Source organism: Mirounga leonina, unplaced genomic scaffold (genome assembly GCF_011800145.1).
Source record: "Mirounga leonina isolate KUSES-001 unplaced genomic scaffold, KU_Mleo_1.0 Mir_91, whole genome shotgun sequence".
Classification (NCBI taxonomy): Eukaryota; Metazoa; Chordata; class Mammalia; order Carnivora; family Phocidae; genus Mirounga; species Mirounga leonina.
In genome coordinates, this window is record NW_023270839.1 from 49,661,751 (window position 1) to 49,686,158 (window position 24,408).

A 24,408-nucleotide genomic window follows, 5' to 3' on the forward strand; every position below is an offset into this window, starting at 1 on the left:
GGTCGCCAATCTGTGGGACTAACTGGCGGTGAGATGGGCGGAGGAAAGGGACTGAATCCAAGACTGGCTAAAAGTAGCGAGACGAGCGCAGCCTGGGAAGAGGTCCGGAGAAGCAGCGACGCGGGGACAAGGAAACCTAACCCACGCCCAGCTTCCCGCCTCCGCGGCCGGACGGCGCTAACCCAGCTGCGCCTGCGCGCGGGCGGCCGCGGCGAGGGGCCCCGAGCAGCGCGGCCACTGCTGGGAGTCACGTGGTGCCCCGGGCAGCCGCCCCGCCCCTCCGCAGCCGCCCCGCCCCGCCCCGCCCCTTTCCCGGCGGGACGCTCGGAGCCGCCCCGAACTGCGCAGGGCGGCCGGGGGTGAGTGTCCGCGAGGGGCGCGCGTAGCGCAGACCCGGGAGGGCTTGGGCTGGGGCGCGGGCCGGCAGAATGCGTTGCGGGGTCCAAGGGACAAAATGGCGGCGGGTACTCCCCTTCACCCTCTTCCCTCACCTGGGAGTGCGGGCGGAGAGGGGCAGCGATCTGTGCTGGGGGGGGGGAGCCGCGGCTGCTCGGGAGGGCCGGGGGTTCCTCTCAGGAGGCTTGGGGGGCGGCGGTGGGCAGGCTCCTGGCCTGCCTTGCGGGTTCAGCGGGGGTGTGAGGGACGTGGGACCCTGCGCACCCCACGGCGGGGGAGGGGGCGGGGGACTGCTCACCCCATCACCGGGTGCGCGGCGGCGCGCTTGGCGAGGCTTCTGGAATGTCCAAACTGCAAGGGGCTTCCGGAGGAGACTGCCACCGGCTCTTCATTTGACAGGTGATCGCCATCATCATCTCATTCTCCGCAGGGTTTACCACGCTTTCCCTGCTCGATTATTCGGGTCTTAGTTCTGCCAGGGAAGCAGGGCCGGAATGGTCTCTCCGTCTTACAAATGCATAAACTGAGGCCTGGAGGGCTGAAGAGTTGAACCAATGCCTCGCACCTGGGAGTAATGGGACCCAGCCTTCTGCCTCTGTTAGTGCTCCTTTCCACCACTTCATTCGCGCCTTCTCCCCCCAGCCAGTGAGTGACGGGATTTTTAGAAAGCAGACAGAAAACTGATTCTCTAAGCACCTGCTGCTGTCAAGTGGCTCTCGCTGAGATGGGGCTGCCTGCCTGAGAGCAGCTTCCTGTTGCTGGTGGACTGTATCCCTCATTCTGTTTGTGCCAAGATATTTTCCACGAAAATAGCTATTCATTATAGTCATCTTACCGAATAGATAGCAATTCTTTGTATGTATTATAATTTGTTACAGTTTACACATTGATTTCACCAACATGAACTATTTCACTCTCATAATCCGAGGTGGAAGGGTGGGATAGGCATTATGTTCATTTTATGAATGGGGAAACTGAGGTTCAGAGACCTTATGACTTGCTCCGGGGTCACCCGCTGGTGAATGGTTGATCTGGGATGATGCTTTCCCATCTAGGGTTGGTAATCCGACCATTATCCCACTCTGATTTATATTGGTGCTCTGGCCCTTGTATTTTTTTCTGTGACTTTTCCTTAGAATGTGTTGGATGCAGATTGATTTATGCCACATATGGAAATGATCTGAATAATATCCACTAAGGAATTAATATTTTATTTTTCTTTCAAGATTTTATTTAAATTCAAGTTAGTTCACATATAGTGTAGTATTAGTTTCAGGGGTAGAATTTAGTAATTCATCAGTTTCATATCAACACCCAGTGCTCATTACCTCCTAATGCCCATCACCCAGTCACACCATCCCTCCACCCACCTCCCCTCCAGTAACCCTCAGTGTTCCTTATATTAAAGAGTCTTTTACGGTTTGCCTCCCTCTTTATCTTTATCTTTGTTTTTCCTTCCCTTTCCTTATGTTCATCAGTTTTGCTTCTTAAATCCCACATATAAGTGAAATCATATGGTATTTGTCTTTCTCTGACTGACTTGTTTTGCTTAGCATAATACACACCAGTTCCACCCATATCGTTGCAAATGGCAGGATTTCATTTTTTAGGAATTAATATTTTAATTAATTTAATATTAATCAGAGTCAATTTTTAATATTGGAAAATTTCTTTGTGGGAGGAAGTGTGATAATGATGGCTTTGAAGGCAAATTGATCTGAGTTTGAATCCCAGCCTCACTACTTGTCCTTTGGCAGATTACTTAATTTTTCTGAGTCTTGATTTCCTCATCTATAAAATAGAGATAATATCATTCACCTCATGTATTTGTTGATAGCAAGTAACTGAGGTGTCTGTAAAGCATTAAGAACTCCTTCCTCCATAGCTCTCAACAAATGCTTGCCTCTTCTTTCTCCCTGCTCCCTTGTGCTGCATTTTTTAATTCTCTATAGTTAACCACCTTTGGTCAGTCTGCTTGGTGGATTATGCATGGAAGCATAATCAGTGTTACTATACAAATGCATTTATAAATAATTTTGGTGACTAGGGTTCAAAGGATTAGTGTTTTAAACATAGACTTTAAAAATGTCCTTAGGGCTTCATAAATACTTAAGAATCACTAAAAGTTTGATTTGATATTGTTATTAATATCTTCACTTAACCTCTTTCAGGAACGTTTTAATGATAAGATGAGGGGCTTGAGATTCTGTCTTTTCTTTCACCTTCATAACTAACCACAATTCATCCTAATTTTAAAGGAGAAACAAAATTATTTGGGAATCACATGTGAACATTCTTTAAACATTTAGAAAGTGGTGGTGGCATTTAGTGGGAAGTTAAACAGGATTCTCTCTAATGGTGCAATCCTATATCCATTGTGACGTTGGCGTTTCTGAAACTGTAGAAGTGATAACTGCAAGTGGCTTGAATAACAAACTAATTAATAAAAATCTCTTTCCAGTTTTATGCTTGGATGGTAACCTTTTTCACAAATATGTTTGGCTTTGACAGTACATCTTATGGGGTATAAACAGCAAAAAGTCCTAGTGGAACCACCTTACAAAATTATTAGGAGGAAATGATTTATAGAAAGTCTTTATTTACTCTGGACATGAAACACTAAAGATTTCATGAAGTTTTGCTAAAATAATGACTACTTTTTAGTAATTTCTTAAAGTAGTAAGTGATGTAGGAAAGACCTTAGGGTTCGAAGCCAATGGCCAAGAAAGAATTCTTGAGATGTCTTTGGTGCAAAAAGATGGTTTTAGTAAAGCTTGGGACAGGACCCATCGGCAGAAAGAGCTGCACTGGGGTCATAAGGAGTGGCCCATTATATCTTTTCAAGCTGGGGTGGGGATTAGGGATAGCGCAAATCTCTTAAGGAATTTTGGAAGCAAGGTTTCCAGGACCTTGAGGGGGCTATTGTTGGGAAAAAGTAATTTATTACTGTTTAGTAAAACCCTAGTCAAGAGACCCTTCACATGTATATCGGTGGGTCATATGCTTGGGGGATGATTGCCAACATGAATCTTGGGGAGTAAAGATAAAGTAAGTTTCCAAAGAAATTTTTATATGTTAAAGTAGACTTACAGGATCCTGGAGGGTCTGGTTAAGATTGCCTTTTGCCCTTAGCAAAGTATTAACATCAAAGCAGCTGAGTCCCTAGAGGAATGTCACTCTGCCTGTTTTAAGGACTTGTCAGTGGGCTGTAGGTAGTAAGGAAATTTAATTTTTCTTTTGCCTTTGTTTCTCACATCGGTAAATTCATTATATATTTTGAAAACATGTGGCTTAGAATAGTAGAATTAATTGCTATGTACCAGTCTATTTCAGTAATTATGTATGCATGGACAATCTTGTCTCATAAAAGCTAACCCCCCTTCATTGTTTTGAAGCAAATCTCAGACATATTTGATTTGTAAAGATTTCAGTTTGCGTTAGGCTTGTTTAATATAGTATTGCAAAAGAAAGGTAGTTTGGTATTTTCAAAGAGGCATGCCGGGTTCATGGGAGAAGATAAATGCCTCCTAGTTGATTTATTCATGGTAGTATATATGCGAGTGATCAGAATTGAAAATTTCATTAAACAGCTTGGAACTATAAAATGTCTGTGGTGTTCTTCAAAGTACTTATTTTGCCATAATACATTTATTTTCTACTCAGCAAAGATGTGAACAATTACTGATAGTTTTTGAGTATGCCGACAATGGCATTCTATAAGTACCAGACTCAGGGAAATATTCAGATTTTCTTCAATTTCAGAAAATGCCAGCACATTGAGTGATAGATTTTGTGAACATTGGATATTGCCAAACCCAATTTTTCTAGAATTTATTGGCAAACATGAGAACAATTCATAGATGTACTGTCCTGGCTTCTGTTAGATGGGCCTATATTTTTTAGAGTAGAGTTACTAGCAGGCTTCTCACTGTTTTGAACCTCCCATTTACTTCTTGCCTTTTCAGAACCTGTGTACGTAAACTCAGGTAAAGAAACGAGGCAGGCCTTTGCTGGCATTTGAGCCAATCTTCCCATTTCCATTTGTAGGACTCTCAGGTGTCTCCACAGACTTTCTGGGACTGTAGGGCAGGCTAGGACAAGTGAGACTTCAGTTTATCACTGGCAGCAGCTTGTTCAGAAATCTCTGGGCCAGTCAGTCCTAGTGTCTGTTCCCTGTTTACTGACTTGTTTTTGTTGTTGTTGTTTTGTGCTCCATTTTCTGCTTGCCCATTGTTTCACTGTAGCCTAGAGTTTCTCAAATTTACTTGAATAGCACTGCCAATATTTGCCATATCTACCACCTATACTATTATTTCTATAACATTTTTCTCTAAAACCTTTACTTCCATTTTAAAAGAAAATTTATAACACTGTCATAAACAATCAGTTAATATAAACAATGGATATGGCAAATATGAAAGTAGTAACTGAATGCTTGAAATTTTGGAAGTTCTGGATTAGGTATTAGGGTTTTTTTTGTTTTTTGTTTTTATTATGTTATGTTATTCACCATACAGTACATCATTCATTTTTGATGGAGTGTTCCATGATTCATTGTTTGCATATAGCACCCAGTGTTCCATGCAGTATGTGCCCTCCTTAATACCTGTCACCGGGCTAACTCATCCCCCCACCCCTCTCCGCTCTAAACCCCTCAGTTTGTTTCTCAGAGTCCATAGTCTCTCATGGTTCATCTCCCCCTCCAATATCCCCCCCTTCCTTCTCCTAATGTCCTCCATGCTATTCCTTATGTTCCACAAATAAGTGAAACCATATGATAATTGACTTCCTCTGCTTGACTTATTTCATTTAGCATAATCTCCTCCAGTCCCATCCATGTTGATGTAAAAGTTGGGTATTCATCCTTTCTAATGGCTGAGTAATATTCCATTGTATATATGGACCACATCTTCTTTATCCATTTGTCTATTGAAGGGCATCTTGGCTCTTTCCACAGTTTGGCTATTGTGGAGATTGCTGCTGTGAACATTGGGGTGCATATGGCCCTTCTTTTCATTACATCTGTACTTTGGGGTAAATAGCCAGTAGTGCAATTGCTGGGTCATAGGGTAGCTCTATTTTTAATTTTTTGAGGAACCCCTACACTGTTTTCCAAAGTGGCTGCACCAACTTGCTTTCAGGGTTTTTAAAAATAGCTTTATTGAGATATATCTCACATACCATAAAATTTAGCCATTAAAGTATATACTTCAGTGGTTTTTAGTGTATTCACAGATTTGTGTAACCATCGCCACAATTTACTTTAGAACATTTTCAGAACCCCAGTGTGAAACTCCGTAACAGCCATTCCCCATTCCTGACCTCCCTCGCTTCTCCATCCTACTTCCTGCACCAGCCCTAGGCAACCACTCATCTTTTTTTTCTCTATGGATTTGTCTATTCTGGCATTTCATATTAATAAAATCATATTTGGACTTTTGTGCCTAGCTTCTTCCATTTAGCATAATGTTTTCAATGTTCATCCACGTTGTAGCATGTATCAGCACTACCTTTTTTTTTTTTTAACACTTTATTTTTTTAGGGCAGTTTTAGGGTCACAGCCAAATTGAGAGGAAAGTACAGAGACTTCCCATATCCTCCCTGCCTCTACTTATGCATAGCTTCCCCCTTTTTCAACATCCCCCACCAGAGTGGTATGTTTGTTACAATTGATTTAACTTATATTGACAAGTCCCTATCACACCAAAGTCTATAGTTTACATTTGTATTTACTCTTGGTGTTGTATTTATGGGTTTGGACAAATGTGTAATGACATGTATTGTATCCACCATTATAGTATCATAAAGAATACTTTCGCTGCCCTGAAAATTTTGTGTTCTGCCTATTTATCCCTCCTTCTTCCTAACTGCTGTAACACTTGATCTTTTCCTTGTCTCCATAGTTTTGACTTTTTCAGAAACTTTATGTCTTTATGGCTGAATAATATTTTATTGTGTGGATATACCACATTCTATTTATCCACCAGTTGATGGACATTTGGATTGTTTCACTTTTTGAATATAATGAATAATGCTGCTATAAACATTTGTATGCAAGTTTTTGTGTGGACATGTTTTCATTTCTCTTGGATATATACCTAGCAGTGGAATTGCTGGGTCATATGGTAACTCTAACTTTTTGAGGAACTGCCAGACTGTTTACAAAACCAGCTACAGCATATTACATTCCCAAAAAGCTGTGTATGTTACCTCCAGTTTTTCCACATCCTCTCCAATACTTGTTATTGTTTGTCTTTTGAATTATAGCCATCCTAGTGGGTGTGAAGTGGTATCTTATTGTGGTTGTGATTTGTATATCTGTAATATTCAACATCTTTTTGTGTTATTAGGTATTTATATATCTATTTTGGAAAAATGAGGACATAGCCTTTAAACCTCTTCATCTTTATAGATGAAAATACTGATACTCAAAAGAGATTAAATGACTTCTCAAGGTCACATAGCCAGTGCTTTGGTTGATTCCAGTGTCTCTATATACTCTTTCCACTATATCATGCTTTCTCCTACTTTTTAGAAGTAAAGAATACAGATGAAATGGTCTGGAAATTCAGATGTAAAAGATCTCTGTCAGCTGGGGATGTCAGAATAGGCTTTTTGAAGATGACTTTTGAGTTGATCTGGAACAACTGGAAGGCTTTGAATATGTAGGAGGGTGAGAGCAGGACAACATGGTGAGCAAATATTCTTTAGCATGGGCTTTATTTATTAGTAAATAAGTATTTAATGCCTACTCAATGCCAGGCACTGTTCTAGGTACTGAGGCCATAGCGCTAACAAAACCAACAAACACCGTGAAGCTTATGTTCTTGTAGGGAGAGATGGACACTATACCAATTAAGTAAATAATATAAGGTGATAAATGCTCTAGAGAAGTGGGATAGGGAGTGTCAGGGGTGGGAGTCAGAATAAATGGGTTGCAATTTAATTTAATTTAATTTTATTTAAAGATTTTACTTTACTTTTTTAAAGTAATCTTTACACCCAACATGGGGCTTGAACTCAACAACCCTGAGATCAGGAGTTGCATGCTCTACTGACTGAGCCAGCCAGGCACCCTTGAATGAGTTGCAGTAATAGAGTGTTTGAGAAGGCCTCGCTGAGGAAGTGACATGTGAGCAAAGATGGAGTAAATCTTGAGTGTTCCAAGTAAGTACAAAGCCCTGAGGCAGGTGTGTGTCTGGCATTTGGGGGAACATAAAGAAGCCATTGTGGCTGGAGTGGAATGAACATCAAAGAGGAGAGGAGTTGAGGTATGGTCAGAGAGGTATGAATATGATAGGCTACTGTGAGGACTTTGGCTTTTACTCTGAGATGGAGAGGAATTGGAGAGTTGTGAACAGAGGCACTGCATGTAAAAACAGAACAGTTTAAATGAGATATAGTTCATACATCATATAATTCAGCCATTTAAAACTTTTTTACATTAATTAATTTGACAGAGGGAGGCAGGGAGAGAGAGAGCATGAGCACAAGTAGGGGGAGCTGCAGAGGGAGAGGGAGAAGCAGGCTCCCCGCTGAGCAGGGAGCCCAACATGGGGTTCAATCCCAGGCCCCTGGGATTGTGACCTGAGCCAAAGGCAGACACTTAACTGACTGAACCACCCAGGTGCCGGCAATTCAGTCATTTAAAAAATGGCTTTTAGCATATTCACAGAGTTGTGCAATCATCACCATAATGGATTTTAGAACATTTCGTCATCCCCAAAAGAAACCCCATCAGTCATTCCCATTTTTCTCCAACTCCCTAGCCCTAGGCAACCAATAATCTGTTTTCTGACTCTATGGATTTGCCTATTCTAGACATTACCTATAAATTATATAATATATTGTCTTTTGTGACTGGCTTCTTTCACTTAGCATAATGTTTTTAAGGTGCCTCCATGTTGTAGCATGTATAATCACTTTATTCCTTTTTATGGCCCAATAATATTCCATTGTATGGGTTGTTTCCACTTTTGGCCATTATGTATAATGCTGCTATGAATACTTGGATGTAAGTTTTTATGTGGACATGTGTTTTCATTTGAGGTGCTGCATTTTAAAATGAGCAGATTCACTTGGCAATGGATAAGTTACCTAGGCTCCCATCCCTGAAGCACCTAGGTTCTAACTGCTACTTTCTTTTCTTTGTTCATTATAGGGTTAGGCCATTCTTTCTAGCAATATCTCTGGCCCTTTTTGTTCTATCTAGGTTTCTGCTTTGGGTTTCTTTGAGTAAAGGTTTGGCCACATTATGTTGATATCCTGAAAAGTAAGATCTGTTCTATGTGGAGGCTTATGTAATAGTAATTAAAATATTTTGATAAAATCTGTTTTCCGAAGTTCCTAAGAAGAGGTACAATGTTTTGTATACTAGTTGTCATTCATTAGTGGGTCATAAATCAATTTAATGAAAGCAGCATTTGAAAAATGAGAAGGATATGTCAGAATGCATCTCACACAATAGGGATAAACATTAGGAAATTTTGTTTCAGTTAAACATATATTTGTGAACTGAGTAAGGATATACTGTATGTGTGTTGTGTGCACTATATAAATGGTAGTAAAAAAAAAGTCTCTGCATTGAGATCTCATAGACTATTCATTTAATTAACAGTGTTTCTCTTCTATTTAACTTAAAAAAATTTGGGGGGAGGACCTTAAGGTATTCTTAAGTATGGAATATTTAAAACATGCTATATTATATCCAAACAGGCTGTATAAAGGAGCAATTTTATTTTTCGTTGTTTAATGTAATGATAAACTTGTGATGAAACTTGTATCTTTTTAAGTATAAGTATTTTTGACAATGTTATGAGTAAGAGTATATATATATATATATATATATATATTTTATTGTAGGAGTCACACCCCAGGGTTTCTGTGGTAAATGAGCTTCTTGGCATACAAGGAAATTAAAGAATGATGGTAAGTGATCGAGCTACCTTAAATTCTAACCTTAGTTTTTTTGTCCTCCTTTCCTTACATCTCTTTTTCATTTAGTATCTTTGCAATATACCCTAGAGCATCAGAGATCTTTATTTCCTTTAACAACTTCATAGAATTTCCTATTGATTTGTCTTGTTTTTAAACAGCTCTAATGGGCAAAGTGTAGTAAAGCACTGCTAGTCTGCCAACCGTGGCTTTAAGGAATGTGGCCAAAAACCCAAGAGTAAATTAAAAATGCCTGTGATCATCCTTAACAGATAATTCATACAATGAAAGTATGTTCACTGTACTTGTAGAATTCTTGAGCTTCTTATTCAGAACCATAGTAGTAACATTCCCATAATTCTAACAAGTAAGAATTGAAAGCTGATAGCTGGATAGGGAAGAAGAGAAAATAATTGAGAATTAAGCTTTTGTGTTCTGTCTAATCATCAGGAAGTAAAGAACTCAAAAAGTCTAAAAAGCACTTTGGTCTGGGCCCATTTATCTTACAGCTACATCCTCTGTACTTGTATAGCTCCCGAGGGCATATTATAATATCATACAAAAGTTGCTCATAGTGATAACCTGAAAATACCAAGAAAAGAGGAAGTTCCTTCAGTAGCCTCCGTTTAAAAGTCAGGGAAGTATGATTTGGAGATTTTTATCCAAAATGGTAAAATGGAAAAAATTTGTGCTTAGCAGGGCAAACTTTATAGATTTATGTTGAATACCTCATTTCCCAATGATGTTCATTTATTCATGATATACTTATTTCAGTCATTCATGATTTCTTTATCATGCCAATTTTTCATCATTCATGGGGAAGATAGATGGTAAATACAATGATGTTCATTTATTCATGATATACTTATTTCAGTCATTCATGATTTCTTTATCATGCCAATTATTCGTCATTCATGGGGGAAGATAGATGGTAAATATGTAATTATAGGATTTGAAATGTAATTGTGAGATGTACTACAAAAGAGTACAGGTTGGTTCAAGCATTTAAAAGTGGTCCTGGCTAAGTCTGGGGGTTAAAGTACTTCATTCTGAGAGAGTTACTTTTTAAGTTGAGACTTGAAAGACCAGTAGGTTTTAGTTGGGCTGGGGGGAATACCGTGTTAGCATGCTTTCAGTAGCACATGCTCAACAGTGTCACCAAGGATTTGGTAAATTATATTTTTCAAGGAATTTGTGCATTATATCAAATATTGTAAGTTGATATGTTAGTTATAATATCCTTTTACCTTTTTAAAGCCTGGAGGTTTTAGAATCTGTAGTGATGTTCCTTTATTATTCCTCATATTGGTTATTCTTTCATTAGTGTTTTCAAATAACCCATTTTAGGTTTTATTATTAGTTTTTCACTGTCATATGTTTGTCTTGTATTTTATTGGTTTTTGCTGCTTATCATTTCCTTCTTTTTTTGGAATTAATATGCTACTCTTTCTAGCTTCTTGAAATAGAGACTCAGATCATTGATTTTTAGCTTTTTGTCATTATATCATTTTATGGCTATACATTTTCCTTTAAGCATGGCTTTGGCTGCTGTACAAGTACTGGTGTGTCATATTTTTATTATGATGCAATTGAAAATATTTTAAAATTTCCAATCTGATTTCTTTGATCTGTAAGTTATTTAGAAATGTATTGCTTAATTTCCAAACATGAGGATTTTTCTGGTTATCTCTCTTTGGTACTTTCTATTCTTTGAAATTTAGTGAGGCCTGCTTTATGACCCAGGGTATCTACAGTCTGGAAAATAACATACACTTGAAAAGAATGTATATTCTACCATTGTTGAATGTTGGGTTCCAGATATGTCAAATATGTCAAGTTTGTTAATTATGTTATTCAAGTTTTCTGTATTGTTACTTAACTGTTTTTGTCTCCTTATTCTGCCAGCTTCTTAAAGAGGTATGTTAAAATCTTCCATGGTGATAGTGTTTTTTCCTATTTCAATTTTTCCTTATATGTTATTAGATACACATTAAGAATTATTATAATGCACTGGTTGATGAATCTTTTACACTTATGAAATATCATTCTATCTCTAGTGGTAATCCTTGCCTTAAAAGTCTGCTTTGTTTAATATTAATATAGCTACCATCCTTTTTTTAAATTTTATTTTAATTCCAGCATAGTTAACATATAGCATTATATTAGTTTCAGGTGTACAATATAATGATTCAGCAATTCTATATATTATTCAGTTTGTTTCTTTTGTTTTTTGTCCATTTGTTTTATTTCTTAATTTCACATATGAATGAAATCATATGGTATTTGTCTTTCTCTACCTGATGACTTTTTTTTTTAATGATTTTATTTTTTAGTTTATTTTAGAGAGAGAGAGAGCATGAGCGGGGGAGAGGGGAGAGGGAGAAGCAGACTCTGCGCTGAGCACGGAGCTTGATAGATGGGGCTTGATCTCACGACCCTGAGATCATGGCTGAGCCGAAATCAAGAGTCAGACAGTTAACTGACTGAGCCACCCAATCTAGGTGCCTCTCAATCTGGTCTTTTAATTTTCTGGGCCATATTAAGTAGACTCACCTTAAAATCGTTGTCTTATAGCTCCATTATTTGGATCATGTGTGGGTATATTTCTATTTTCTGGGTTTTTTCCCCTGATTTTCAGATATTTGACATGTTTCATAGTGTGTCATAATTTTTGATTGGGTGCAGATATTATATGTGAATAATTTATTAGATAAGATGATAATATATTCCCTAGAAAAGATGATAAGATGCCTAAGATGGTAGTATATTCCCTAGAAAATTTAGTTTTGTTTTTGGCAATGGCTAGGGACACTAGCAGTCATAGTTTAATCCTGCCAGATATTGAAATGATTCAAAATTGGCTCTGTTTTTTTGTAAGGGCTTATCTATTTCTAGTTTACCCTTATTCTAAGGGGATGGAACTTCAAGGTTTCAACCTAACGCCTGCGATGGCCCTGGACAGATTTTGTTTCTGTACTTTTGCAAGTCTATCAAACTCTGGTCAACTTTTCTGTCTTGGCTGTGTCCGTTGGAATTGCCAGGTGCCTCTGGGACAAGAGCAGCCCTGATTGCTGGACTCACCTCTTTAAATTTCTTATTTTTCCTGATCTTGCCCTATGATTGCTTGCTTCCTTCACTTTTTTCTGGTGCTTTAAACAGAAGTTTAAAAAATATTTTGTTCAGCTCTTACAGTTTTTCTCAAGTGGATGGTTGGTCTGAATTACCTAGCCCTATATAAGCAGAAGGGAAGTTTATTTCTTATTCGCATAATAGTTCAGTGCAGGTATTTAGCAGTCAGCCTTTCACATTGTAATTCAGGGACCAACTCTATTTTGTCTTTTTCCTCATTCTCTAGAGTTCTGTGTTGGATCCTCTGCATCTGGCCATTAAGTGGGAGAAAAGAGAGAGAGAATATAAATGGTGATATATGAGATTTTCTTTATAAGCCAGGCCTGGTAATGACTTACCTTATTTTTGCCTATATTTTAGTGTGCAGAATTTAGTCATATGGCCATCTCTCTGCAAGAGCCCAGTGAGTGTTATATAGCTTTGTAGCAGGACAAAAATTTAGTGGTTTTGGTGAACATATTGTCTCTGTCACAGAGGCTGTTATAATAATTTATGTTTGACATGATGATGGCTCAGATTCAGGTGATATTAGTGGATTTACAATTTCAAGATATATTTAGGAGATAGAATTGGTAAGATTCGATATCTGTTCTAACAGAGATCTCAAAACAAAGTAGCTCATACAAGATTGAAGTTTATTTTTGTCCCTTGTGATAGTCTGGACAGCCTTAGTTGATCTAGGGCTTTACTTTACCTTTAGAAAGATGTGAAATGTCAGTAAGGTCTGACAAAGTTATCATAGGTTGCTGTACAGAATTCCAGCTCCACATCCTATATTAGGGAAATTGTACCAGTTACTCAGTTTCTCAGATAAGTTTGTGGTTTGTTAAAAGTATACATAAGTGCTACAACTCTTAGAATTTTAATGTACTCCTGGTGTTCAGTGACTGGTAATCTTGTCTTCATACTACTTAAAATATGAAGGGCTTTAGTAGTGGGAATTTAAAAGAAAGGGTCTTTCCTGAATTATTTAGAAAGCTGAAAAACCATTTTAAAAAAGAAGGGAAATAGTTTTATGAGCAAGTAGTATTATGGATGGATTTTGAAGAACTTGTGAGAAGTAGTAACTTTAATGGAGGTACAAACATAAAAATTTAATAAATAGTGCTTGAAGCCAGTTTAGGATTATGAACAAAGTTGCTTAAAGTAGAAATTATTTAGTTTTTTTTTAGCCTTAGCAGATAGGTTAAAAATTTCTTTTCCCAATCTAGGAGCAAGTCTCAGAAATTATATACTTAAATCATAAACTGTAAGTGTTAAACATAAAAACTTTCACTTAGGACTGATGTTTATGCTTTTTATTGAAACATTTAGTATTTGAACAAGCCTCTGCAAAATCTCCATATGGCACTAGGTGGCACACTGTGACTTTGGGATGAAAATAGTATATTTTGTTTAAGTCTCCTGGAAGAACCTAGATGAAAATTCTGTTTGAAATAGACATCTGTAATGTTATGAAGTATCTCAGAGTCATTTATTGAATAGCAAACCCTGATGCTTAGATTAAAATGCTTAAAACTATTGTATTTAAGTTACTACTGACATCTTTATAACAATAGGGTTATTAAAAATGACTAGAATTCGTGAGTTATTGAAAAGAGGTCACTTAGCATATGTTACAGAATGCACCTGTGATTTTATGGAAAAATGGTTTTCAGTCAGATGTTGTAGTAAGATGAATGTTATGATATTTTTGCATGTGAAGTACTAGAATTAAGAATTAAAACAAAGTCTTGAGTTGGTGATAGCTTTTTCTTTGAATTTGTGTATGTGTACTAAGAATAAAAGAACTAACTTTGGGGTGCCTGGGTGGCTCAGTTGGTTAAATGTCTGCCTTTAGCTCAGGTCATGATCTTAGGGTCCTGGGATGGAGCCCCGTATGGGGCTCCCTGCCCAGCAGGGAGTCTGCTTCTCCCTCTGCACCCTGCCCCCAGCTTGTGCACATACTTTCTCTCTCTCAAATAAATAAATAAAAGTCTTTAAAAAGAGAACCAACTTTGCAAAATTTATGGTAGAATTGAAACATTTATAGAAGAAAAGAATATTAGATTTCAAGTTTTCTGTTTTAGCATTATTATAGCATTGCTATCTTGTGATCACTTTAGTTCTTAGAAATTCATCACTTTATGAAGACTCTTAGAGAATAATGTATAGAATAATGCATTTTATGATATATATATCTCCTTATATCTACCTATAAGATTTTATGTGATTGCATAATTATCTGAAATTATCTGAAAAAGAGCTGAAAAGTAGGCCACCTATTTAAACTTGTTCATCTGGCCTATAAGGAATAGTGATACTTCTTGCTTAAAACAATGCTTAGGTAATTTAAATGGTAGATGCCAACTAAATTATTTATAGAGCTAATAATCACTGGGAGATGTGTTTAATCCAAAAAAAGGAGATTTTATAATGTTAACTTGATTGGAAAATATGGGAATAGAGATGATTCAAGAATTTTGCACAGGATGGAGCTGAAATAGTGGTTGCAGATTAATGAGTTTCAGCATAAGCTTATGAATTAGGTAAGTAGATGCCATGTGGATATCCAGGGTAAAGTCAGAGGAATGAAGGAATGTGGGGGCAGGTATTTATTTTAAAGATGTAAAAGTTAAGTTCTGGCTGCTTTCACACAAAAAGGCATGATTGACTAGTTGTCACAGAGACTGTATGGCCTGCAAAGCCTAAAATAAAAAGTTGTTATCTGGCCCTTTGTAGAAGTTTGCTGACCCATGCTCTAGAGTGTAGTGCCTTTTTTCTTCTCTTCAAGTCATACTATTCATCAGTAAGTTACTTTGAGAATAATGTGTTGCTTTCTTTTTTACACTCCCCCAATAAACGAGCACTTAAAATCAACCAGTAGGTGAGGCGAACCCAAAACAGAAAGGAAAGAGTAACATAGTGCAAGTGAATAGTGTAATCACATTGAAAATAAGGGTGAGGATGAGAAGAACTAATTTAAGTAATTTTGGAAAACAAAATCCAGTACTTTGGATACTATAAGGCTAAAGATAACTATATAGAAATGTTGTAATCTTGTTAATAAATGCTGTGGGTGAGCAATTCTGAAACTACTTTATGTATGTAGTAGAATTGAACAGATAAGTAAATATATTTTAGGTAATGAGAACCAGGTTTCTGACTGGCAGAGAAAGAAATTACGAATAAGGGAAAGGCTAAAATGAACCCTGTTATAGGATTGAAATCAGAGGATCAGACCTGTTGCTGTGTAAGTGGTGGTGCTGAAATGTGTACAAAGCAGTATTTGTGCTTCTTAGGGCACATTTTCAAACCTTGGTTTGTATTTATTCTTGAAATAATTTGTTTATGTTTAAAATTGTAAGACCAGTCTTTTCAGAAATAAAAAGATCTGTGACTTACTTTCTTTTCTCTGTTTAACTACCTTTTCAATCCTAAATTAGTTTTAAGTGTTTCCTTTGTGAGAAAATGTGAGAAATAATGAATTTGTCAGCCAAATATATTTTATATGTTGACTAATTAATATATATTCTTTTTTCTGTATATAGGCATCATTCCAGCGCTCCAATAGTCATGACAAAGTAAGGAGAATAGTTGCAGAGGAGGGTCGTACAGCAAGAAACCTGATAGCTTGGAGTGTTCCTTTAGAAAGCAAAGATGATGATGGTATGTATTTTTAAAATGTTTCATTTTTGTTGTAAATTAGGAGGGTATATTTAGTCTTAAACAGTAGATAGACTGAAAACTCTTTACAATTTGAACTGTTGGGCAAATTAGCATACGTTAAATAAGAAATAACTTTTTATTGCTTTTTTAAAAAAGATTTTATTCATTTATTTATTAGAAGGAGCATGCACGAGTGGGGAGGGACAGAGGGAGAGGGAGAGCAAGAATCTCAAGTAGACCCCGTGCGAGGGGGAGGAGCAAGATGGCGGAGGGGTAGGAGACCTAAATTTCGTCTGGTCCCAGGAATTCAGCTAGATAGCTATCAAACCATTCAGAACACCTACAAACTCAACAGGAGATCGAAGAAAATAGCAGGAGTTCTATGAACAGAAAAGCGACCACTTTCTGGAAGTGTATATTTTTCTGGGGTCGTTGTTACCCTTTTAGCATTTTGTTCTCTCATTCATCTGTTCTCCTATGGACAAAATGACAAGACGGAAAAACTCACCTCAAAAAAAAGAACAAGAGGCAGTACCGACTGCCAGGGACCTAATCAATACAGACATTAGTAAGATGTAAGAACTAGAATTCAGAATGATGATTATAAAGATACTAGTTGGGCTTGAAAAAAGCATAGAAGATACTAGAGAATCCCTTTCTGGAGAAATAAAGAACTAAAATCTAACCAAGTTGAAATAAAAAACGCTATTAATGAGGTACAATAAAAAATGGAGGCTCTAACTGTTAGGATAAATGAGGCAGAAGAAAGAGTTAGTGATATAGAAGACCAAATGATGGAGAATAAAGAAGCTGAGAAAAAGATAAACAACTACTGGATCACAAGGGGAGAACTTGAGAGATAAGTGATACCATAAAGTGAAACAACATGAGAATAATTGGGATCCCAGAAGAAGAAGAAAGAGAGAGAGGGGCAGAAGGTATATTGGAGCAAATTATAGCAGAGAACTTTCCTCATTAGGGGAAGGAAACAAGCATCAAAATCCAGGAGGCACAGAGAATCCCCCTCAAAATCAATAAAAATAGGTCAACACCCTGACATCTAATAGTAAAATTCCCAAGTCTCATAGACAAAGAGAAAATCCTGAAAGCAGCTTGGGACAAGAGATCTGTAACCTACAATGTAGAAACATTAGATTGGCACAGACCTATCCACAGAGACCTGGCAGGCCAGAAAGGACTGGCATGATATATTCAGAGCACTAAACGAGAAAAATATGAGCCAAGAATACTATATCCAGCTAGGCTGTCATTGGAAATAGAAGGAGAGATAAAAAGCTTCCAGGACAAACAAAAACTGAAAGAATTTGTGAACACGAAACCAGCCCTACAAGAAATCTTGAAAGGGGTCCTCTAAGCAAAGAGAGAGCCTAAAAGTAACGTAGACCAGAAAGGAACAGAGAATATACAGTAGCAGTCACCTTACAGGCAATACAATGGCACTAAATTCCTATCTTTCAGTAGTTACCCTGAATGTAAATGGGCTAAATGCCCCAATCAAAAGACACAGGGTATCAGATTGGATTAAAAAAACAAAATCAAGTAGACCCCGTGCTGAGCTTGAAGCCCCATATGGGGCTCAATCTCATGACCCCGAGATCATGACCTGAACTGAAATCAAGAGTTGGATGATCAACTGACTGAGCCACCCAGGCGCCCATTTATTGCCTTTTTTTCTTAGCTGATATACAAATGGTTTCATGAAAGTGTTAGTTTTGCAGTTTCACCTAGGAATGAAGGTAGGTTTGTTATGATTGGCAGATTAGTTTTCTTTTTTAAGTTAGAGGAGATTGAGATTTTTTTTAATTAAATTCTTATAAAAAATAAACAGATTTTAAAAAAATTTACTATATTCACCACAGTTACAGTTTAATGTGATGTTTTAGAAAAGAAGAGTATATTTCTTTAGTTGTTATTATTTGAACTAGAAAAAATACATTTTTAGTCCTTTCACTTTCATGGGTAGGATCATTGTGAGCACTGCCTAAATCCTGGGGATCTAGAAGATTGGATAAGGATGTAGAAAACAGGAGGTTGGGGTGTGCCAAAGGGGATCTCACTTTGAAATTTTCTCGGGGTTTATAGAATATTCCTCATCTTGGGTTTGTGCAATATCTTTTCATGCTTACGTTCAATTATAGATTTTTGGAGGGATTCTACAGAAATTATGCCGTACCCTTTTCAGTGCGTCAGAGAAGGCACATGATAGTGGTTTACTTTTGTTTCTAGTGATGCCAACATTAATCACCTGGTTAAGGTGGTATCTCCTGAGTTTCCGCACTGTAAAGTAACTATTGACTTTGTAATTAATAAGTAATTTGGGGTAAGGTAGTTTGAGACTATGTAAATGTCCTGTTTCTCTTGAAACAGTCTACTCACTACTTTCAGCTTTTGTTGATAATTCTTAGCTGAATAAGTTACTACTCTGGTAGTTGCAAAATGGTGATTTGCTAACCCCAGTGTTCCTTCTTTATTTATTAGCTGACATTCTAATGAAAGAGAGAGCTTTCCCTTTTTCCTTTTGTAGTTATATGTGTAAGTTTATATTTAATTTGTATGGAGTCATGGTTTCTTATTTAATGAGTTCCAATTTATCTATTTTGATGCTTAATTGTTTTAGATCAGTGGGAGACCTGTTAAGCTGGCTCCTGTTTCCTTTTGACATACTCTTTGAGGACACCCTTACTCAGGGGGATGTTTGAAGCTATATAGGAGTTCATCCATGTTTTATTCTTTTAGATTTACTTTACGTTTACATATTTTTTTATATTTTATTTTTTATACTTTGTTATTTAAAAATTTTATTTTATTTTAGTTTTCTACATTTGTATCTCTGATCCATTTGTAGTTTATTCTTATATGTAGTGTGAAGTATGGATCTAATTTTATTTTTTTCCATATGGATAACAAGTTGCTCTGGCATCACTTACTGTAAAGTCTACCTTTGCCCCATTTTTTTGGGATGTCACTGTATTGTAAATTAAATTTCCATATGTACTTACATTCTATTTCACTGGCTGTTCATCTAATTCATGTGTGAAGGCTACACTGTTATAATTCTAGAGGCATTATAGTATATTAAAATATCTGCTTGGACCAGTACTTCCTCGGTAGCTTTTCTTTGTCAGTCTTCCTAAGATATTTTTTTAAAAAAGATTATTTTTATTTACTTGAGAGAGAGAGAGATAGCAAGAGAGAGCATAAGCAGGAGAGAAGGAGAAGCAGGCTCCCTGCTGAGCAAGGAGCCCAATGCAGGGATGCAGGACTCAATCCCAGGACCCTGGGATCATGACCTGAGCCGAAGGCAGATGCTTAACCGATTGAGCCACCCAGGCACCCCTTCCTAGATATTTTTAAGGAGCAGTTACTTTGAATCAAAAACTACCAAATAGAGGGAGAAATTAAATTTTTCCTTTTAAATTTAGCTCTGCACTAGCTAAAATTTTCATAAAGAAGCTTGCTGTTACATTAACTTTTTTGATAAAAAATATATATCAACATTATTTACTACAAAAGTAATAACAAACCTAAAAATGTCTTATGGTTGCTATGTATGATTCATATTATTTTAGAAATTTCATTTTCCCATTTTCCATGGATTATTCAGAACACAAAATAATCTGAGATTTATTAAACTTGCTTCTATTCAAGGAAGGAAAGAAAATATAATAATGAATCACATATCTGTATATAACCTGATTTTTCATGTAAGTACATAAAAAATTGAGCAGTACAGTTTTTTTTTTTTTTTTTTTTAAGATTTTACTTATTTATTTGACAGAGAGAGACACAGTGAGAGAGGGAACACAAGCAGGGGGTGTGGGAGAGGGAGAAGCAGGCTTCACGCAGAGCAGGGAGCCCGATGTGGGGCTCGATTCCAGGACCCTGGCATCATGACCTGAGCCGAAGGCACACGCTTAACAACTGAGCCACCCAGGCGCCCCTGGCCAGTACAATTTTAAAGCTTCATTCATGCTTGTTGCAAAATAATAGAACTGTGAGACCAGAGAATTAGAACTTTTGAATATCTAAATAATGATGACAAAAGAAGAATGTCAATTTCATAATTTAAAAAAAAATTTTTTATTCTTATGTTAATCCCCATACATTACATCATTAGTTTTAGATGTAGTGTTCCATGATTCATTGTGCATAACACCCAGTGATCCATGCAGAATGTGCCCTCCTCAATACCCATCACCAGGCTAACCCATCCTCCCACCCCCCTCCCCTCTAGAACCCTCAGTTTGTTTTTCAGAGTCCATCGTCTCTCATGGTTCGTCTCCCCCTCCGATTTCCCCCCCTTCTTTCTTCCCCTCCTGCTACCTTCTTCTTCTTCTTCTTTTTTTTTTTTTCTTAACATATATTGCATTATTTGTTTCAGAGGTACAGATCTGAGATTCAACAGTCTTGCACAATTCACAGCGCTTACCAGAGCACATACCCTCCCCAGTGTCTATTACCCAGTCACCACCTCCCTCCCACCTCACCCCCCACTCCAGCAACCCTCAGTTTGTTTCCTGCGATTAAGAATTCCTCATATCAGTGAGGTCATATGATACATGTCTTTCTCTGTTTGACTTATTTCGCTCAACATAATACCCTCCAGTTCCATCCACGTCATTGCAAATGGCAAGATCTCATTCCTTTTGATGCCTGCATAATATTCCATTGTATATATATACCACATCTTCTTTATCCATTCATCTGTTGATGGACATCTTGGCTCTTTCCACAGTTTGGCTATTGTGGACATTTCTGGGCTCTCCATTCTGTTCCATTGATCTATGTGCCTGTTTTTGTGCCAGTACCATACTGTCTTGATGATGGCAGCTTTGTAATAGAGCTGGAAGTCCGGAATTCTGATGCCGCCAGCTTTGCTTTTCTTTTTCAAGATTCCTCTGGCTATGCGGGGTCTTTTCTGGTTCCATACAAATTTTAGGATTATTTGTTCCATTTCTTTGAAAAAAGTGGATGGGATTTTGATGGGGATTGCATTGAATGTGTAGATTGCTCTAGGTAGCATTGACATCTTCACAATATTTGTTCTTCCAGTCCATGAGCATGGAACGTTTTTCCATGTCTTTGTGTCTTCCTCAATTTCTTTCATGAGTATTTTATAGTTTTCTGAGTACAGATCTTTTGCCTCTTTGGTTAGATTTATTCCTAGGTATCTTATGGTTTCGGGTGCAATTGTAAAAGGGATCGACTCCTTAATTTCTCTTTCTTCTGTCTTGTTGTTGGTGTATAGGAATGCTACTGACTTCTGTGCATTGATTTTATATCCTGCCACTTTACTGAATTCCTGTATGAGTTCTAGCAGTTTTGGGGTGGAGTCTTTTGGGTTTTCCACATAAAGTATCATATCATCTGCAAAGAGTGAGAGTTTGACTTCTTCTTTGCCGATTTGGATGCCTTTGATTTCTTTTTGTTGTCTGATTCCTGTGGCTAGGACTTCCAATACTATGTTGAATAGCAGTGGTGATAGTGGACATCCCTGCCGTGTTCCTGACCTTAGGGGGAAAGCTCTCAGTTTTTCCCCATTGAGAATGATATTTGCTGTAGGTTTTTCATAGATGGCGTTTATGATATTGAGGTATGTACCCTCTATGCCTATACTCTGAAGAGTTTTGATCAAGAAAGGATGCTGTACTTTGTCAAGTGCTTTTTCTGCATCTATTAAGAGGATCATATGATTCTTGTTCTTTCTTTTGTTAATGTATTGTATCACGTTGATTGATTTGCGGATGTTGAACCAACCTTGCAGCACAGGGATAAATCCCACTTGGTCGTGGTGAATAATCCTTTTAATGTACTGTTGGATCCTGTTGGCTAGTATTTTGGTGAGAATTTTTGCATCCATGTTCATCAGGGATATTGGTCTGTAGTTCTTCTTTTTGATGGGGTCTTTGTCTGGTTTTGGGATCGAGGTAATGGTGGCCTCATAAAATGAGTTTGGAAGTTTTCCTTCCATTTCTATGTTTTGGAACAGTTTCAGAAGAATAGGTATTAATTCTTCTTGAAATGTTTGGTAGAATTTCCCTGGGAAGCCATCTGGCCCTGGGCTTTTGTTTTTTGGGAGATTTTTGATGACTGCTTCAATTTCCTTAGTGGTTATAGGTCTGTTCAGGTTTTCTATTTCTTCCTGGTTCAGTTTTGGTAGTTGATACATCTCTAGGAATGCACCATTTGTTCCAGGTTATCTAATTTGCTGGCATGTAGTTGCTCATAATATGTTCTTATACTTGTTTGTATTTCTTTGGTGTTGGTTGTGATCTCTCCTCTTTCATTCATGATTTTGTTGATTTAGGTCATTTCTCTTCTCTTTTTGATAAGTCTGGCCAGGGGTTTATCAATCTTACTAATTCTTTCAAAGAACCAGCTCCTAGTTTCGTTGATCTGTTCTACTCTTCTAGTTTCTATTTCATTGATTTCTGCTCTGATCTTTATTATTTCTCTTCTCCTGATGGGTTTAGGCTTTATTTGCTGTTCTTTCTCCAGCTCCTTTAGGTGTAGGGTTAGGTTGTGTACTTGAGACCTTTCTTGTTTCTTGAGAAAGGCTTGTATTGCTATATACTTTCCTCTTAGGACTGCCTTTGCTGCATCCCAAAGATTTTGAATAGTTGTGTTTTCATTATCATTGGTTTCCATGAATTTTTTTAATTCTTCTTTAATTTCCTGGTTGATCCAATCATTCTTCAGTAGGATGCTCTTTAGCCTCCATGTATTTGAGTTCTTTCCGACTTTCCTCTTGTGATTGAGTTCTAGTTTCAAAGCATTGTGGTTTGAAAATAGGCAGGGAATGAACCCAATCTTTTGGTACCAGTTGAGACCTCATTTATGACCTAGGATGTGATCTATTCTGGAGAATGTTCCATGGGCACTAGAGAAGAAAGTGTATTCCGTTGCTTTGGGATGGAGTGTTCTGAATATGTCTGTGAAGTCCATTTGGTCCAGTGTGTCATTTAAAGTCTTTATTTCCTTGTTGATCTTTTGCTTAGACGATCTGTCCATTTCAGTGAGGGGGGTGTTAAAGTCCCCCACTATTATTGTATTGTTGTCAATGTGTTTCTTTGCTTTTGTTATTAATTGCCTTATATAATTGGCTGCTCCCATGTTAGGGGCATAGATACTTATAATTGTTAGATCTTCTTGTTGGATAGACCCTTTAAGTAGGATATCGTGTCCTTCCTCATCTCTTATTACAGTCTTTGGTTTAAAATCGAATTTGTCTGATATAAGGATTGCCACCCCAGCTTTCTTTTGGTGTCCATTAGCATGGTAAATGGTTTTCCACCCCCTCACTTTCAATCTGGGGGTGTCTTTGGTTCTAAAATGAGTCTCTTGCAGACAGCATATCGATGGGTCTTGTTTTTTAATCCAATCTGATAGCCTGTGTCTTTTGATTGGGGCATTTAGCCCATTTACATTCAGGGTAACTATTGAAAGATAGGAATTTAGTGCCATTGTATTGTCTGTAAGGTGACGGTTACCGTATATCGTCTGTGTTCCTTTCTGGTCTATGTTGCTTTTAGGGTCTCTCTTTGCTTAGAGGACCCCTTTCAAGATTTCCTGTAGGGCTGGTTTTGTGTTTGTAAATTCCTGTAGTTTTTGTTTGTCCTGGAAGCTTTTTATCTCTCCTTCAATTTTCAATGACAGCCTAGCTGGATAGAGTATTCTTGGCTGCATATTTTTCTCATTTAGTGCTCTGAATATATCCTGCCAGTCCTTTCTGGCCTGCCAGGTCTCTGTGGATAGGTCTGTTGCCAATCTAATGTTTCTACCCTTGTAGGTTACATATCTCTTCTCCCGAGCTGCTTTCAGGATTTTCTCTTTGTCTATGAGACTCATAAGTTTTACTATTAGATGTCAGGGTGTTGACCTATTTTTATTGATTTTGAGAGGAGTTCTCTGTGCCTCTTGGATTTTGATGCCTGTTTCCTTCCCCAAATTAGGGAAGTTCTCTGCTATAATTTGCTCCATTATACCTTCTGCCCCTCTCTCTCTTTCTTCTTCTTCTGGGATCCCAATTATTCTAATGTTGTTTCGTCTTATGGTATCGCTTATCTCTCGAATTCTGCCCTCGTGATCCAGTAGTTGTTTCTCTCTCTTTTTCTCAGCTTCTTTGTTTTCCATCATTTGGTCTTCTATATCACTGATTCTCTCTTCTGCCTCATTTATCCTAGCAGTTAGTGCCCCCGTATTTGATTGCACCTCATTAATAGCCTTTTTGATTTCAACTTGGTTAGATTTTAGTTCTTTTACATCTCCAGAAAGTATTTC

The 24,408-nt window shown here is 37.5% G+C and overlaps 1 protein-coding gene across 6 annotated transcripts in view; it reads left to right on the forward strand.

Moving 5' to 3' along the window:
- The first annotated feature begins 293 nt into the window (after nucleotides 1-293).
- SCAPER (S-phase cyclin A associated protein in the ER) overlaps nucleotides 294-24,408 on the forward strand; it is a 486,665-nt gene continuing 462,550 nt past the window's right edge. For 4 of the 6 annotated variants that reach the window (XM_034993780.1, XM_034993784.1, XM_034993785.1 and 1 more), the window contains exons 1-3: nucleotides 294-359; nucleotides 9,259-9,324; nucleotides 15,990-16,107. In XM_034993780.1, the coding sequence (XP_034849671.1) occupies nucleotides 9,319-9,324; nucleotides 15,990-16,107 (124 nt within the window). In that variant the 5' untranslated portion in view covers nucleotides 294-359; nucleotides 9,259-9,318. Of the gene's footprint in view, nucleotides 360-848; nucleotides 994-1,022; nucleotides 1,042-9,258; nucleotides 9,325-15,989; nucleotides 16,108-24,408 lie in introns of those variants that run through there. The other 2 variants (XM_034993782.1, XM_034993781.1) reach the window with 2 other exon arrangements.